This window comes from Monopterus albus, unplaced genomic scaffold (genome assembly GCF_001952655.1).
Source record: "Monopterus albus unplaced genomic scaffold, M_albus_1.0 scaffold274.1, whole genome shotgun sequence".
Classification (NCBI taxonomy): Eukaryota; Metazoa; Chordata; class Actinopteri; order Synbranchiformes; family Synbranchidae; genus Monopterus; species Monopterus albus.
Genome location: NW_018128154.1, coordinates 246,346 through 263,202, shown reverse-complemented (window position 1 = coordinate 263,202; position 16,857 = coordinate 246,346). Strand labels below are relative to the sequence as shown.

Below are 16,857 nucleotides of genomic sequence, written 5' to 3'. Positions count from 1 at the left end.
TGAATCCTTGTATGAAATCAAATTTCTGGGTGTCATGGTTGACGACAGATTATCCTGGAAATCTCATATCAGTTATGTTCAGCATAAAATAGCTAAAAATATATCGATATTGGCAAGGGTTAGATATATGCTGGACGTTAAAGCATTGCGCATTTTGTATTCTTCATTGATTTTGCCATATTTGGAGTATGGCGTTGAAAACTGGGGAAATACATACAGGAGTACGCTTCAACCATTGTACATATTACAGAAGAGAGCGATAAGAGTTGTGCACAAGATGGGGTATAGGGATCACACAAATGTAGTTTTCATACAGTCTAAATTGTTAAAATTCTTTGATTTAGTGGAATATAAGACTGCTGTGTTTATGTATAAAGCCAGGAACGACTTATTACCTGGTGGAATCCAAAAGCTATTTGATGAAAGGGAAGGGGGATATAATTTAAGGGGTCAGTTAAATTTAAAAGTTCATGCTATACGTACAACCAAAAAAAGATTTTGTATTTCTATAAGTGGGGTCAAATTATGGAATAATTTAACTGTGGACATGAAAAATAGTACTAGAATTGAGGAGTTTAAATTTTTTTTTGGATATGTGTAATTATGTGTGTTGTTGTCATTTGTTCATTTGTTCTGTTCTGCATGTTTGAAAGAATAAAATCAATCAATCAATCAATCAATCATTCCTTGTATGTACAACATTTTATCCCATTTTTAGCCTCACAACTGTCACATATGTGCATGAAAAATGACACAGCCTGCCTACACACTTATTTTTACTCTGATTGAATGCATTTTATTTTTCCTAGTCTTTTTAAATGAAACAATTTGAATGGTTTTTATTATTTTCAATGTATTTTTATGATTTTCAAAATTTAAAATCTACTGTGCATTAGCATCATGGATTTTTCTTTTAGTTTTTAATGGAAACTAAACTTTAAACTTGAGTGCGACTCTGGGTCGAGACAAGGAAGAAGGTCGTCGGTGTTAGCGCGTCCTTCAGTCTCTATAATCTTTAAACGCTTTTCATTTTTGATCTCATTCACAAAAGAGGGGAAAAGAAAAGTATTTCTGGTGTTCGAATACGAGTCTGATACTTCAGAAAACAACACAAACCACAGATAAACAGAGAGGCCAGATACTCATCAACAGAAAATATATCTTAGTAGTACTTTAACACCTCTATAAAAACAGGAAGTACATGTTTTTTTAAAAACATTGGCACTTAAACTTGATGTAACACTTTATAGTTTTATTTTTATTAAACACCTCAAAAGAACTACTTTAATCACCAAGAGTTGGAGAAGTATTTAGAGAGTACACGTCTGCCTGGTCAGGAGTTAAACCTGGTGACTGCAGGCCAACCTGTGTGACGCCTGATCCACTCAAAGTAATGAGCCACCTGTCAGACACAGAGAAGGGATTCATATAAATGCGGTGTGTTAGTATTTGTGACACTGGCTGTGTAGCTGTGGAGGCCAGGAACCGATCTTAACCTGATCTCAGGTATTTGTGCTGCTGTGTTTTATGGTTCAGTGCTTCTACTGTTTACTGAACATACAATCTGTTTTCAGTTTCTTTATGTTTCTTCAGGTTCAACATGGAGACGACAAAGAAACCACTTCTAAATCCCATTAAATAAACATTTTTACATTTTAGGAAAGAAGATACAAAGACAGGAAATCAAACAGAAATAAGAAACAACAATAATAAATTCTATAAAAACACAAGTTGTTTGTCCTTAATTGTCCAGATGTGCAGTAGTTTTCATTACACCATGTGTGAAATCAGCGTTACACCACAGTAAACTGTAAAAATGTACTTCCTCTGTGTACAAAATGTAGTTTGTATGCACGTTTTTGCCTGTGAATGAATATATATTGTTTATTGTCATATATATATATATATAAAGCCACAGCACACTATGCATACCACACTACATGTGTTTTACCTGGGTATAAACTCCGGGGTAGCCCGGCTGACCGCACCTCTCCCCCCAGCTGACGACACCCCACAGGTAGGAAACACCCAGCGCATCTTCACACACCAGGGGACCTCCGCTGTCCCCCTGACAGGAGTCCACACTGCCTTGCAGATCACCTGCACACATGCACGTTTACACCTGGGCAGGGCCTGTGAACAGCTGGTCTTGGTGTATGCCCGTGGGCACCGCGTCACACCCACCTGCACACATCATGCCCGGTTTGAAGCGGTTTTTGTAGAACCTGTCACAGCCTTCGATGAGGGACACGTTGGCCCAGAGCAGCACCTGAGATGCTTTGCCATCTGTGAACAGAGGTGTCAGCAGTTCACTGTTCCAGTAACAGACACTGACTGACACAGTGGCCCAAAATGTAGCATCTGAGGTTTTGTAGGCTTTAGACCAAAACATTAGTCTTGATCCACTGACAACCTGTTTTGTTGTGTGTTTCATTACTTTTAGTGCAGTTAGAACATTTCATAGCACAAAATAAAAACTGTATGACGGTGACTGTAGACCAGAACTGAGCGATGCTCATGGTCAAAACGTTTGCAGATGAGGTTAACAATGGACGACCACTACAGCAGCACCTGAGGAGCTTTCTAACCTTTTCAAAGACGACTTTGTTGTAATAGGTTGTTCATCTCTTTACCTTGTATCACCTGAGTGGGGGCGGGTCAAACTGAAACAGCCACAACAAATTTATTCATCAACTAATCATTAATTACCAAAACACAATCTGCTAATATGTGTACAGTTTGACTGTAAAACAACGGAGCCCGTTTTCCAAGGTTTTTGTAGAGAAAGCAAAAAATGTCAGAAATGTAAGACGCTAAGCTAAGGGTGGTGACGTCACAGCTGGGCGGGGCTGTACACACCTTTGGTTCGTCCCCACCCAGAGATGCTGCAGGTGTGATTGAGCTGAAACAGTTGGGTGGACCAGGGCACGCAGATGGCACTGATGGCTGGGTTGTCCTCGAAACATTTCTCCAGGAATGGAAGCTTCTCCAGCTTCACCAGAGCAATGTCGTTCTCGTAGCTGCTGGCGTTGTACCTGCAGGACGTTGACAGTTTACTCACTCTGTTGGGTTAGTGTTTACATCCATGGGTAGCGTCATTGTTTCATACCTGTGGTGGATGATAATGTCTTTAACAGGAACAATGTCCGTCGTGCTTTGAGCTCGAAACTTCCTCCAGAGAGAAAACTTCACTTTAAAAGCAGAAGGGTTGGGCCTGGCAGAGACAAGGGTGAGGACCTATTAGTTTTAAAATACATTTGTACTTATTTCATACTGATTCATCATTCTATCACTTCCACGCCTTTACAAATAAACTTTGTGCTCAGAATAAAAAACTAAGCTAACACAGAAACAAGCAAACAGCAGTGGGGAAAGGAGAAAGCAACAAGACAAGACAAACACTTTGTGTGTTCTAGCTCTGATTTGGACGTCACTGAAGCCTTGGTGGCTGGGTATCCATTTAAAAACCCTTTTCTCTCTGTGTTCTATTGGCCTACCAGTGTTAACACCTTTTAACCTTGTTGCTGTCGTTGCATGTTTGAGGGTTGTGGCCCCAGCCATACTGTTTTTCCAAAGGCGGTGCTTGGAATCTGATGTAAATACATCTCCAAGATGAGTTTGGTTTCTTTTCTAAGCTCCTGCTAGAAGCTTTGAACAGGCCCAGAATATTAGTGTGTGAAAGGTCTCAACCTTATAAACCTGAAGGTTCCATATTTAGCAGGAGTTCTGTGATACCTTCACTATTAAGTTGCTTTAACATGTTTTCCTGCCCCTGTGTCATGGAAACTTTGAAAAGACAGCTGTTGGAAATGGCACCATAGCCTTACAGTCAGGATCCTCTCTACTAATACAAAATACTACTGCATCATTGTTTATCCTTGCACCCAACACTGATCCTACCTGACGCAGTGAGCAGCAGTGATGACCCAGCAGCCTCCGATAAAAGCTCCACCACAGTCGATCTTGCCCTTCTCGACCAGAGCGATCTGCCACTGGATCTGAGTCTGCACACAAACAGGAATGAACAGGAGGCGCTTTCATTGGACCCCGATGTAAGAAATGATTGTGATAACAGTAATAGACAGGGCAGCTTTATACAGAGGTACTGGGGTTACAATTAGACAGGCAGGCGTGTTTCACTGACTGGTTCTGCTGGGAGTCCTCCCACCACTCTCTTGACTCGGCTGTTCCTTCCTCGCACGTCCACTGCCACCGCTGTCTTGTTAGGAACCCCGCATTTTAACATGGACTCCAGATACTTTCTGTTGGCCTTAATTTCTAGACACACAAGTTCAGTTGTTGAAAAGCTGTGATGAGATTTGGTCTGAATTACTTGGTCTTAGACAACTGGACTTGAGATGGGTTGAGCTAGTGACCTCGTTTGACTTGGACTTGCACCTAAATCACCCGACTGCAACCCTGGAAAAGCTACCGCTCTCCACAGCCAAAAGTATCTGGACTCCTGACCATACCAGCTGCAGTATAAGGGAAAATGCATGTTCTGTCGTATGTCTGGAGCTGGGTCACAGTCAGAACAGGCTAAACAGGGTAGTCCACACATCCCTCTCCAGCAATGATCAGTAATCAATTATTTTACTAGTAGGCTGCATCAGTTTTAAGGCAACATACCTTTGTGGGGAGAGGCGTACTCTGAAATAAGAATAAAAAGAAAAATCATCATCACCATTAACAACAGAAACAACTCCCTGATGTGAAAAGTTAAACCCAGAGCTGTGCACACACTGTTTACAGGTGTACCTGTGTTTTGGGGTGTTTGGTGCATCGCTGCTGCCTCTGTGGAGAACAGAAACATACTGTATCACATAGTACAAACGCTCAGGGTCAGAACATCACACAGATGGTGGTAAAATGTCTACAAACACCCCAGCACTGTACATATGTCAAGAGCAGAAATATGGCAGCACTGAGGTTGGTCTGTTCAGAGTGTGATGTTTACTACAGTGCACTGCAAACTTATTCCAGTACTTAGTGTTCTCACTGGACGGTATTTAGTTACCACATTAGAAGGCCACATTGAGCAAACAACTGCTGTTACCCCATTGACCAAACCTTTATCATTTAGTCACTTTCCAAACTGTATGTTGGAACCACTGGCCTGTTATTGACTGCAGGTGGAGTCCAGAGTCCAGTTCATGCTTTATAATTCCATGTGTGTACAAAGGTCTGTATGTACTGTGTGCAGCCCAGAATTTGAGTGCACATGGATTGTGATCTGAACGGTGAGACGAAGGAGCTTTTCTTCCTGCTGTCAGGCTTCGTAGGATGCTCGTGTGGAAGGTGTCCACATAGGCTTAGCCCAGACTGTGGGCTAAATAAAAGCATGTTTGTGGTCCGTATCCATCCAAGGGTACACGGAAACCATGAATCAGCCTTAACATAACCATCAAGATTGTTAAGTTTTGCTACAAACCTTTGTCTGAAAAAGAAGAAACAGAAACTTCTTCCGGAACTGAAATTTAAAAGCAAAGATTTCACATCTCCAAGAAAATAACCTCTGGGTTAAATGATTTTTAAAATGCCTGTATCTCACGGCTGTCCTTAGACGTGTGTTTGGATGATTCGTCCTCGCCATCTAGACAGTCGTGCACTCCATCTGTGAGCGTATCTTTATGCACACACACACCTGTCTTGCACCGGAAAGCACCATTCCTGCAATCTGACACAACACAATCATTCACATAGTGAAAGGCACACAGGGCTCTAAAATCTATTTATGTGTGCGACTGGTTTACTTTTGCAGCACATCTCGTCGCTTTGGTCGCCACAGTCGTCAACACCGTCACATGTCTGGTTGAGAGACACGCACTTACTGTTAACACATTTGAAGCCACACTTATCCCCTGAAACACAAGGACACAAAAATGTGAAGAGACAATTGCACTCCCATCATAGTGGAGGCAGAGTGTGGGAATAACTGAGGTAGATTATCAGGAAGCTTCAAAATCACCCTGCACCAGCACTTTGGATGGGGGCCCAGACAAGGGCAGAGCTGCTGATGCTAACCAAGGACACCTCAGAGACATGAACATCTTCTACATCATGTTAAATGTGTGCACTGGCTCCTGACAATCTCATTTTTTGTTACTTGTGTTTACTCTATTCATGGGGAGGATATCAAGGCACAGTAGAAATCTAAAATGGTTACACTACGGTAGCATCTCGCTGATGTGCAGACGTGGTTGTTACTTTGGTTTAACTGCGCTCAAGTGTACACGGACTGACTAGTCGTAGTCTTGGGTTGTTGTGTGCAAGCTTCAGTAGGCTGTCATGACACAACTTATGAACTCAGTGTTACATTTTCAAACATTTAACCTAAAACATACTTACATCAGCAGCGTTCATGTGTATTTTTCTTGTGCGCACAATAAGAATCTACTAAGGGAACCAACACAAAAGAGTAGAACCAGTGCTTACTGACCTTGTGGTGCCTCATAACAAGTGGCCGTAGCCACCATGTTGTCCCCAGTCGAGATCTTGTCATAGATTACACACTCAGCCAGGGATGTCTCATAACCTTGGCAGCGGACGCTAATACAGCTGCCTGGAAACCGGTTTCCAAACTCGACTGTCAGGGGATAGTATGACACAGAGTCAGCAGCGGCTGCACCCCTGTAGGCGCACACAGGACACACTGTCAATACAACTGTGTGTGTCACTAACAAAATGTCACTTTCTTGGTCTTGCTGGAAGGATGTTTTCATTGGCTGGGAGGTGATATGCAGGTGACATTTAGTCCTCTATACTTTTTGGGATGTTCTCTACATGTCGGTACATTACGCATATGACAAACATACATTATGTAAATAAATCTCCTCTCACAGTGGGTTCCCGTGTTCTCTGCAGGCCACGTTAGCAGCTGCCATGTCCCACAGGTCCCCGCACACCAGTAACTCCTCCCCACCTTCAGTGCTCTTAGGCTGAGGAATGAAGACCTTGACCACGCTCGAGTCTGAGTCTATTGAACTTTTGAACTTTGGATTAGTCTCTGTGGTGAGAGAGAGAGACAGCAACATTAAGTGTGTGTTTGACTATAACAGTGACAACAAAGACATAACAAGGCACCAAGTGTATCTGTGAGAGCAGACCTTGACAATTGTCCCCAAAGTGAGACATGAAAGGTTTCTTGGTCCGACATGAGATGGCCATGACCTGGAGAGCAGATTGTAAAAAAATTTAATTTGGCACCTTAATGATACGGTTCTCATTCTTGGAAGGCCTGGACTATTGAAGTCAGAGCCTAATGGCCTGCAGCGATTATCACCGCTGAGTAATCCTGCATCTTTTCAGAACCTGGTTCTGATCCTCAACAAGATATACTGTATAGATGGAAATTCAGTAGGTTTGAATTTTGCCGCGCTATCAAGGATAGCCAAGAGTTGGACAGCAGCTGTGGGTGGAGACGGTACCATAAGCCTACAGGAGGAAACAATGGTGGTCACAAATTAAACCAAGAAGCTTAAGCAGGCCCATGACCCAGAACTCAGCACACCAGCAGCAAAACTGCAGTTAAGGAAAGGAGGAACTTTTCTGTGAATAAGGGAAGTTAGGAGACACATTCCTACAAAAGAGGAACTGCAGACGGAGGAGTGTGTGTAAGAAGAGGAGGGAAAAAGAGAGAAGGAAATATAATGGCTTCATACATAAAGTAAAGACTTGATTGATCAGTGATAATCAATGTTTAATCAAGTGTTAATTTTGTATTCAAAATAATATAGTCATAATATAGTGCCATGACAGTTTTTGTGTAACAGTGTGTAATTCTGATGGTTTAGTTAGATGTTACAATGGGAGTTTTGTATTTTGATCAGATTCTTGCACTTTTATCAGCCATTAGAATGATTTGTTTTTGAGAAAAGAGAAGCAGACGATGCTGAATCACACTGGGTGGAGGCCAGTTATGGGCATGTCCACAGTGGTAATGGCTGAAAGCCGTGGCATCTGATTGGATGAGAGGACGAAGTCTACGTGACAAGAAGCCTATTAAAACCATGGCAAAGAGTAACGGGAGACTTTTTCTTCATCAAGTTCAGAAACGTATCAGCATCTTCGTAAACTATACATCTACACCCAATTCCCGATTTGTGTTTCTAATGCCAATGCTATTTCCAAGCCAGCAGTTAATATCAAAGACGATCAAGAAGTTACCTGGCAGAAGGAGCGGTAGCTCCTACTGTCTCGTCCACACACTGCTGTCACATTCTCAGTGGGACACATATAGGGTAATTTACAGTTGCACTGTCCATCAATGCAACGCTCCCATGGAGGACAAAACACCAGGTTGCATGACGCACGAGTAAACCTGATGAATGTAGACAGATCAAGTACAGACACAGATCGGTACAGTGGGCTAAGTTGCATTAAGCTTTAAGCCGGATATACACTGCAGGTTTATTGACTGTTATAGTGTGTTAACTAAAATTGTTGGTTGTTCAAGAGATTAATTGTGCACCAGGACCCTGCTCACACTGCACATCAACAATCCACCAAGCAGCAGTTCAGCAGTTTAACACTGGCCTGTTTTGGACCTCTCATTTTCTCTCCACATCTTATTTACTCAGCGACTCATGCAGCCACAAAAATATGAGGATGAACAGTTTTGTTTCTGTGATTAACTGCTCCTGGCACACATCACCACAGCTTCTATGTCAAGTGAAAATAAAGTTGTCAGAAAATTCAGTGTGATTATCAAGCAAGAGACAAACTGTTTAAATACAAAGCAGTATCTTTCCAAACAAACTCAACTAGCTGTTGGCAAGTGTTTATGACAGTCAAGGGGAGAACTGATAAATCTGTACATAATGAAGACTAAGAATTCAAAAGAGGAAATATAAGTACAACAAATACATAGAAAGCAATAAAGAAAGTTAAACAACCAAAACAAGGAGCTGAGCCAAACAAAATACACCTACTTCTTTTCCAGGCACTCAGGCGGACCTAGAAAGTTGTCTTCCTCTGGTGCCTTTCTGGTCACGGGGGTTGGGACTGGAAACTGTGGTTTCTTTTGCTCTATGGCCGATGGAATCTCAGGTTCTGGTGGACTCTCCTGGAGGAGCAATTTAAACACAATACAGAAATCTGAACCGACTGTCACCAAGCACATCATTTAAAACTTCAAGTGCTATGCAGATGATACATGTCTTAATATAAAAGAACTTATTCATTAAAATCAATGATTGATTTCCAGTTTCTAGGTGATAAAATAATACAGCAGAAACAAAAACATTTAATTATTTGTCTTATTGACAGCATTTAAATTACCAGTTGTAAGATGCTTCAGATTAATGAACAGCACTTAACAATTATTTGAGTAATAACTGAAGTGGGTGCTGCACCAGACTGTGTCCTAAAAACAAGTAACCAGGGTCATTCACAAGCTCTTCAGGATTGTTCTGATCATAATCTATCGGTATTTTATGACCAGTTATCTGCAAATTCAGGATTGTTCTGATCATAATCTATCTGTATTTTATGACTAACAGCCTCAGCTGTACTTTATATTTAGTGGCAATTAGCAAATCTTAGCATGCTATAGGCTAACCACTGAAGTAAGATGGTGAGCATGGTGAATACTATTGATTGATTGATTGATTTGTATTCTTTCAAACATGCAGAACAGAACAACTATAACAACTATATCTACAAAACAAAGTCCAACCTGCTTGACTGCAGACTTTGGTAAACATGTATTTTGAAAATGCATTTTAAAAATAGTGACTTGACTTGACTTGATTATAGCATGCCTTAAAGATACCATATTACAATGCAAAGTACTGTAATATACAGTGCTAAATACACAATACATATCATATACTGTACTCAGGAACACTTTTTATACCCTGTATTTGCTAGTCATATTCAGCTGTAACCATGCATTACAACACGATTCTACATATCTCATCATGCATTAAGTACGTACATATAGTACACTGTGAAATGTCACAGATGGAGGCAGGAAATCCTGCACAATGTAAGTTAAAAAACATGCATAAAGGTCTGAAAAAGGAGGTGATCTAATGTTTTTGAACACTTCAAAAGACAGCACGAGTAAACTCACCGTTTCAGAGAGAAGAAAGAGAAAAAACAGCAAGAGAAGAGAAAATCTGATAGATCTCATCCTGAAAAACATAATTTCTCTTGTGTTCAGAAACACTATGGGTGGACAAGAATGAAACAAATAGCTTTGACAAAATACTGTAAAATGAAGAGAGACAGAGAGTTAATCTCTCTGAAGGAGCACTTCAACCAACTATCTTTTCACCCCTGTCCACCGATGTGGTCATCAATCAATACATACACAGCCAGGACTCTGGATTGATCCTGATCATGTCCTCTAATGGCATATAACAGAAATGAAGAGGTGGGGGAGGGGTGTTTAGTTGTATGTGTCAAAACCCAGCTTCCAGTAACCACAAACACATACAAATATTTGTACTCTGTGGGCAGCACAGTGGCTCAGAGAAGGTTTGGACATTGCTTCCTTCTACAAGTCTGAAAAATGTAGGTAAAGATTTTTGTTTTTTAGAAAAAAAAGTGTGAATATAAGAGTTGTGTTAAGAACATGCTGACATGACACAGCAGGAAAGGTACAGGTGCAAATAAAGCAATGTCTGAATCCATCTCAACTGTTTTTCCCTAGGTCCCAATAATGAACAGGTCACTGTCATGGTTAATGGGGACATCTGAATAGAATGGAGAAATACTCAGTGCCATTAGTAATACAGTATGTAGTTTTATCTTCTGGGGAATAGGAAGATGCATGCTGGGAAAGGCTGCAGCACTTTAAGGAAAACAAATACACAGAGTTAAAGTTCAAGCTTGTATCAATAAAAGAGCATTTCAAAATCCCTGTGTACCCACCGTGAGGCAGACTCTGCTTCAGCTCTGTTCACACAAGCAGCCTACAGTAAAGCACAAGCCTGGTGATATTCTGGGTTTTTCTTCATGTTCAGACACAAACCAACCCTGAATGCCTCCCAGTACCAGAAACCATTAAACGTGACCACACTGCTGCACTGACTGACACGTTCTTTCATCACCATTAACACACACACACACACACACACTGGAGTTCATTCTGACCCAGTACCACATACACCCTACTACCACTGAAAATAGTCCCCAGTACATGCACAGTTTCCTCCTGTTTGATAAAATCTACAGTGACCTGGTTTGTTAAGGCTTTTTAAAAATTTAACCATATACAGATGTTGGAGCTTAGAGCCACAGACAGGAAGTCAGAAAGTGTTGAGAGATGCACTAACACATTGTTGGTTTTGGTCTTTTCATGGGATTTGTTAAGAAATATAGAATAACACCAAACTTATCTTCTAACTCCAAGTCAACGCATATTATCACAGAACAAAACAGTATCTTCTAACTCCAAGTCAACGCATATCACAGAGCAAAACAACCTGCAGTTACTATACAACCACATCAGCCAACGTGCATGTGTAGGACTGTGAGAGGACGTCTGCTTACACAAAGAGACAACATGGAAACTCAACATGGAATGAACCCAGAGGCTCACATCACAGTCTTAAAGTAACAACTAAACCACTATAACATCCAGATGTTTGTGTTTCTGTGGAGAAAATAACGCTTACTGTTTCAGGTTACTGGAGTCCTGGGTTTTCCCACATGGTAACACAACCACAAACATGCCCCCTTCCACTACACACACGTCAATAAGATCAATCTAGGGTACAAACTTTGTGTTTGTGTGTCTACATTGGCAAGACAAGGTAATGACTGCGATGATATTGTCTGGATAGACAGACATCATCAGCCAACAGCCTGTCCTCTGAAATGTTTGGTGTAGCGTGAAACTGCTCTTGTGCACAAAGAAAATGTCCCTTCTCTGTTAAATTCAACCCTGATATCATTTGAGTTTTGTTTATTCTGCACTTTTTACCCTTTAGCTGCCAAACAATAGTGAAAAGACAAAACCATTACAGTTGCATCCAAAACAAAGAGCTGAAAGATGTTACAGTGCTTCATAGGATAAGGATAATCACCTTTATTGGCCAAGTATGTTACACACAAGGAATTGGTTTCCAGTACAGAACCGATGGCAGCCATCTGTGGCGCCAACTGAACCAATGGCTCTGACCACCGGGGGGGTTCAGTGTCTTGCTCAAGGACACTTTGATATGTGGACTGCAGGGACCGATATTCAAACCTGCGACCTTCTGGTTGGGAGACGACTGCTCTACCCACTGAGCCACCTCCAAAGGTGAGGATCAGTTCAGATTTGAGAAGTGACACTGAGGTTTCTTGCCTCTTCCTGTGTGACATCTTGCACCAACTGATGTTTCTGTGTTCACTGTAAATTTTGAACATTTGATATAAGAGACTGAAGAAATGAGAATCTCATGCTGAATGACTCAGGCAGAGGCACAGAAACGGGGGTAATAATAGAAAAAAATCAGAGTCACTCAAAATGAACATTTTCTTTTTCATTTTTATTTTATTGCACCACATTGATAATCATCTCTAACATAAAGTCTGCAGTATTGTGACACGCATCTTCCTGCCATAAAGCACATACAGTAATGCCTCGTATTAGAGAAAATATGAAATGTCAGAGAAACATGCAAACAAATCCTATAGAAAACCACAAAGAATTACAATTTGAACACAGACAGGCACTGATGGAAGCAACTGAATGAAACACAGGGCCCAAAACCTGCTATGGAGAAAGGCTGGGACAATTAAAGGTCATTTTTGGTGACTGATCGACAACAACATCATCATCATCACCGGCTCTGGTGCCATTAAAGGTCATTTTTGGTGACTGATCGGCAACAACATCATCATCACCGGCTCTGGTGACGTTGTGTGATATTTGACTTCAGGAGATGTTCTCCTGGTGAAAATTAGCTCCAAGGTAATGCTAACACATCACATACAAACCGTTTCCTGCCAACAAATCAGCATGAGCACATTAGCATTAGCCCACCACGGTGACGACACAGCTAATCTTTTAGCATGTTCTAGGACACAATGCTAATATATTTGCATACTACATTTTGATGACAGGGAACGTGCTAGCACTGTAGCATAAGCTAGAGGTCTGATGCTAAAAGAGCATTTTGGGGTTTTTTTTGCACATTTTTGGTATCTGCCATCATCATTTAAAGCCAAGTGACCATTTTAACATTTGTTTTTCATCAAATTTTTAACCCTTTGGAAACATTAACAAAAAGCTCTGTCTGCAGTTTCCTAGCATTAGCAGTTGACTGAGCATGGCCCCATAGCACTGCTAGGGCTTCACTTCTATTTCTGTCACAGCTCTTCTATAGGAGACTCTGGTCTTTTGAGTAAAACTATCATTGACTTCATCCAACAAACTCCTGAATGCTTCCTGCACTTGGCAAACAAAGCTGTTCAGATGTTTTGGATCGTACAAAGACATGAAAACAATTACACCTGAACACATATAGGTACAAAGCACACAAAAAACAGAGGACACAGACATATAATTTGGTCTTTCGGTTGATACATTCATTATAGGTAGAAGACTAATTGTTGCCACTGTTATTTGATTCAAATTGCACCCAAAGCCAGGTTTACTAGAAAGGAGTCCACAGGAAAGAGGCGCCTTTCACCACAATGTTTAAAATGGAAGCAAAGATGCACTTAACTCTGCTGCAGTCTTCTGTTGTTTGGGGCTGAATGGGAGAAAATGTTTAACCTGTATATCCAGTTAAATATTACGTGTAGTGTTTGTGTATTTGGGAAGAAAATATAAAACCACTATAACCTTTTAGTAAATCTCCAGTGTGTTAACAGATCATATACCATAAAATAAGCAAACGATTCGAAGACAAATGAGGAGAGGTCACTGAAAAAGAAACATACTCTTTGAAAACGTTCCAGCAACTTGTTTAGTTTATACTGATGGTGGTGATTGGAGAGAATAGATTGTGCTTCATGTGATTTAACGGTACATAAATAGATACTAAAACTGTTCATGTATGTTGCTGGCCTACAAAATTTACCATATATAAACAGAAAACTACATAAAAGTCATCACTGACTTCTCTGCTTACATTGCCATACGCCCACACAAGTCAGGACTTCAGCAGCTTCGTACCAAATAGCAGCTATAGTGTCGACTCTCAAGAGGATGAGTAAACATGGAGTGAGTTTTAGTTTCAATTGCACAAACATTTCTCAGAGGCAGAACTGCTTTGTGCACGAGGACCACATTCCTTTGGCCAGGTAATAATTAGGAGAGGTTGATGCTTCTGCAGCATTTTAGTCTTATTGTCATTTCAGGGCAGCATTTGGTTATTTCTTTAGCCACTTGGGGGAAGCAGGGAACACAGCGCCTATTAAATGAGTGTTTCCATCTACTACAGTTATGGGACTGTGAGGAGTTGGTTCACTGAGATAAACAGCCAATGGTGCCAATTTTACAGTCGGTGCCATTACAGTATTGTAGAAGGTGACACGTCAAGAGAGCACCATGAGCCTCAGCCCGGTGCTCCCTCTCTGTTCGCTCTGGGTTTGGTCTCCACCACCTCCTGAGCAAAACCTCTGCCTCTGGAGATGCTAAACGCTCCACTGTGTTCCCCAGCTGCTCTCTGACTGGCTCTGTCTGCTGCTGAGCAGGTCGTGGACAGCAGCTTTTCAGAGCTTTGAATCTGAAAATAGCTGCTTCTGGAAGAGTGAACGCTGAGAGTGGGGTGTGAGGGCCAAAACCTCAGACTATGGGGAAAATTAGCTCACGTGGGTGAAATAAATCTTCACAAAATGTTTCAGTGCATCTTGGGTGAACTCTTGACACGCCAAGCTGCAGCAGCCACTGAAGGCGCTGATCACTGTTATGGCCAACTCGGAGCTGATCACCAACTCGACTAGTGAGAAACAGTCACGGGTCACTGTGACAGCCTGTAGGGTCAGCTGGCCTTAAAGGGCTCTCCACCAGTTCATCTTTGTACACCTAGAATGTTTCTGGACTACTAATGGAAAGCTTAAAAACCAGAGATACCATCTGTTTAGACCAGGCCTCCTTGCTCCTTGTCAAACCTGTTGCCTACATTGCCCACAATGGAACTAAATCATGGCGTGTTCAGTCAGACTCAGGTGTGTTATGCTAGAGAAGCCTGGCTGCAGAGGTCTGGTGAAGTTCTTTCCAACTGCACACCCCCCCAATCTATTACTTTCAAACTTGGTAGTCCTCAGACCAAACTGACGCCGACGTAGACTTTGCACGGCTCCTTCTGGGGCAGTAAATGCTTTATAGGACTTTTAGCACGACAAACAATTCCTTTCACGTTACCTACATAAAATTTTATTGCATGCAGTTTAATAAGAGATTTTTTCTAAAGCAATAAGAAAAACCTTCTGACGTCTCTGCATCATCGCTCTTGAAGCAGCTCCACCTCTGAGAAACAAGAAGAAGAACATGGACACGCACGGACGGACTGAACGGCGGAGACGGTGACTAACAGCACAGGTTATTATATTGCTGCTAAATGTGTGCGTTTATTTCCACTGTCAGTGTGCAAACTGCCCAGTACGTGCACGCTTTCCATGAGTGCAATATATGGAGTGTGTGTGTTTGTATAAGCCACATCTGTTGAGAAGGCTATGACTGCATGTGCACATTTCTTTATTATGTGCACATGTGGCATGATGCATCATTAGGAAACCAAAAAGGCAAAATAAACACAATTGTGTGTGTGTGTGTCTGTGTATATATATACACAGACACACACATACACCTCTCCCTGCTGTCAACAGAAAAGCACTTTAAGTATGTTTCAAGACTTTTCAACTTAAAATCTGTCAGTACTTCTACATGTATCAGAGCAAAGGTCTTACAATGAGTGGAAATGTAGGAAATGACACCGTACTTTGGTTTAAGGCCATGACTCGTTTCTTAGTAACAGATGTCTACAGACAGTAAACGTCTGACTTTAGGGCTGGTTCAGACAGGGGATTAGAAAGGGAAGACGCTAAGCGCGCTGCAACAGGTGAAAATAGACAACCAACTAAAATACCAAACTGTTGGAAATACTGGTTGGTTCCCCTTCTGACTGCTGAGTCATGCTGCAGCTTGTCAAATGTATAAACCGTGATATTAAACAGAGCAGCGGTGTTGCCTTTTACATTCCACTTGTTAACCGCTGTATAACTGACATCGCCTTTAACCACAGCTCTACCAGTAAAACCTCTGGCAGACGTTAATAAATAAAATCAAAGGAAATAAGAAAAAAGATCAAACATAACAGGATTGCTAGAAATGTGGAACAAGTGAATCCATGTGATCTCAACCCCCCAGCACAAAGAGACTTCTTCATTAAAGGGCAGTTACAAGTGATTCGTTTAGTTAAGCTGAACTCTGAGGAAAATCCCTGGATTTATATTTCATACACTGCTGTTTCCAGCTGCAGTTTGAGTTGTAGTTGAGTATTACGGGGTGCCAACAGGTGATCCTTTGAGGCTGTGGAGGGCTGCATGGATCTTGAAGTGCAGCCTGGACTCCATGGAGTAATCCTTATAGTTCATCCTGATGGAAAACACAAGAAATCATCCGGAATAGAAGAGAGCATGTTATTAGTGTGTACACTGCTAGCATATCAAGATACAGTTTGTACATGTGTTTAAGGTGTACATCATTGAGAGCATCTTGACCAGCTGCATCACTGTCTGGTATGGCAGCACTACTGCTATGGACCACAAGCGCCTTCAGAGAGTGGTAAAGACTGTGGAGAAGATCACCAGGACTCCACTGCCCTCTCTGCAGAGCATTTACCACCGCAGGGTGCGTAGGAAAGCTGCCTCCATCCTCAAAGATCCCACCCACCCCCAGCACGGACTGTTCAC

At 41.6% G+C, this 16,857-nt stretch overlaps 2 protein-coding genes across 5 annotated transcripts in view; both read right to left on the bottom strand.

The window, feature by feature from the left end:
- Nucleotides 1-1,225: 1,225 nt before the first annotated feature.
- cfi (complement factor I) lies at nucleotides 1,226-10,138 on the bottom strand. 2 transcript variants are annotated; one of them, XM_020622171.1, is made up of 18 exons: nucleotides 10,076-10,138; nucleotides 8,931-9,064; nucleotides 8,167-8,320; nucleotides 7,107-7,170; nucleotides 6,841-7,006; nucleotides 6,440-6,630; nucleotides 5,754-5,861; nucleotides 5,552-5,677; nucleotides 5,432-5,437; nucleotides 4,759-4,794; nucleotides 4,630-4,650; nucleotides 4,145-4,278; nucleotides 3,901-4,004; nucleotides 3,110-3,214; nucleotides 2,860-3,035; nucleotides 2,185-2,286; nucleotides 1,952-2,100; nucleotides 1,226-1,402 (listed from the first exon to the last, which is right to left on the bottom strand). In XM_020622171.1, the coding sequence occupies exons 1-18, from the start codon at nucleotides 10,133-10,135 to the stop codon at nucleotides 1,334-1,336; spliced, it is 1,905 nt and encodes a 634-aa protein (XP_020477827.1). In that variant the 5' UTR covers nucleotides 10,136-10,138; the 3' UTR covers nucleotides 1,226-1,333. The 2 variants fall into 2 exon arrangements, with proteins under 2 accessions (XP_020477827.1, XP_020477828.1); XM_020622172.1 differs by lacking the exons at nucleotides 8,167-8,320; nucleotides 10,076-10,138 and having other exon boundaries at nucleotides 8,931-8,997.
- Nucleotides 10,139-16,417: 6,279 nt separating this feature from the next.
- ttc39b (tetratricopeptide repeat domain 39B) overlaps nucleotides 16,418-16,857 on the bottom strand; it is a 22,466-nt gene continuing 22,026 nt past the window's right edge. For all 3 annotated transcript variants that reach the window (XM_020622169.1, XM_020622167.1, XM_020622170.1), the window contains one exon: nucleotides 16,418-16,540. In XM_020622169.1, the coding sequence (XP_020477825.1) occupies nucleotides 16,444-16,540 (97 nt within the window). In that variant the 3' untranslated portion in view covers nucleotides 16,418-16,443. The remainder of the gene's footprint in view (nucleotides 16,541-16,857) is intronic.

Excerpts from the sequence above, each read along its gene's own strand:
- cfi (XM_020622171.1), bottom strand. The coding sequence starts at position 10,135 with ATGAGATCTATCAGATTTTCTCTTCTCTTGCTGTTTTTTCTCTTTCTT. Across the intron at positions 3,036-3,109 it reads GACATTATCATCCACCACAG|GTACAACGCCAGCAGCTACG; the intron begins GTATGAAACAAT and ends AACGTCCTGCAG. Across the intron at positions 2,101-2,184 it reads ACCGGGCATGATGTGTGCAG|GTGATCTGCAAGGCAGTGTG; the intron begins GTGGGTGTGACG and ends GCATGTGTGCAG.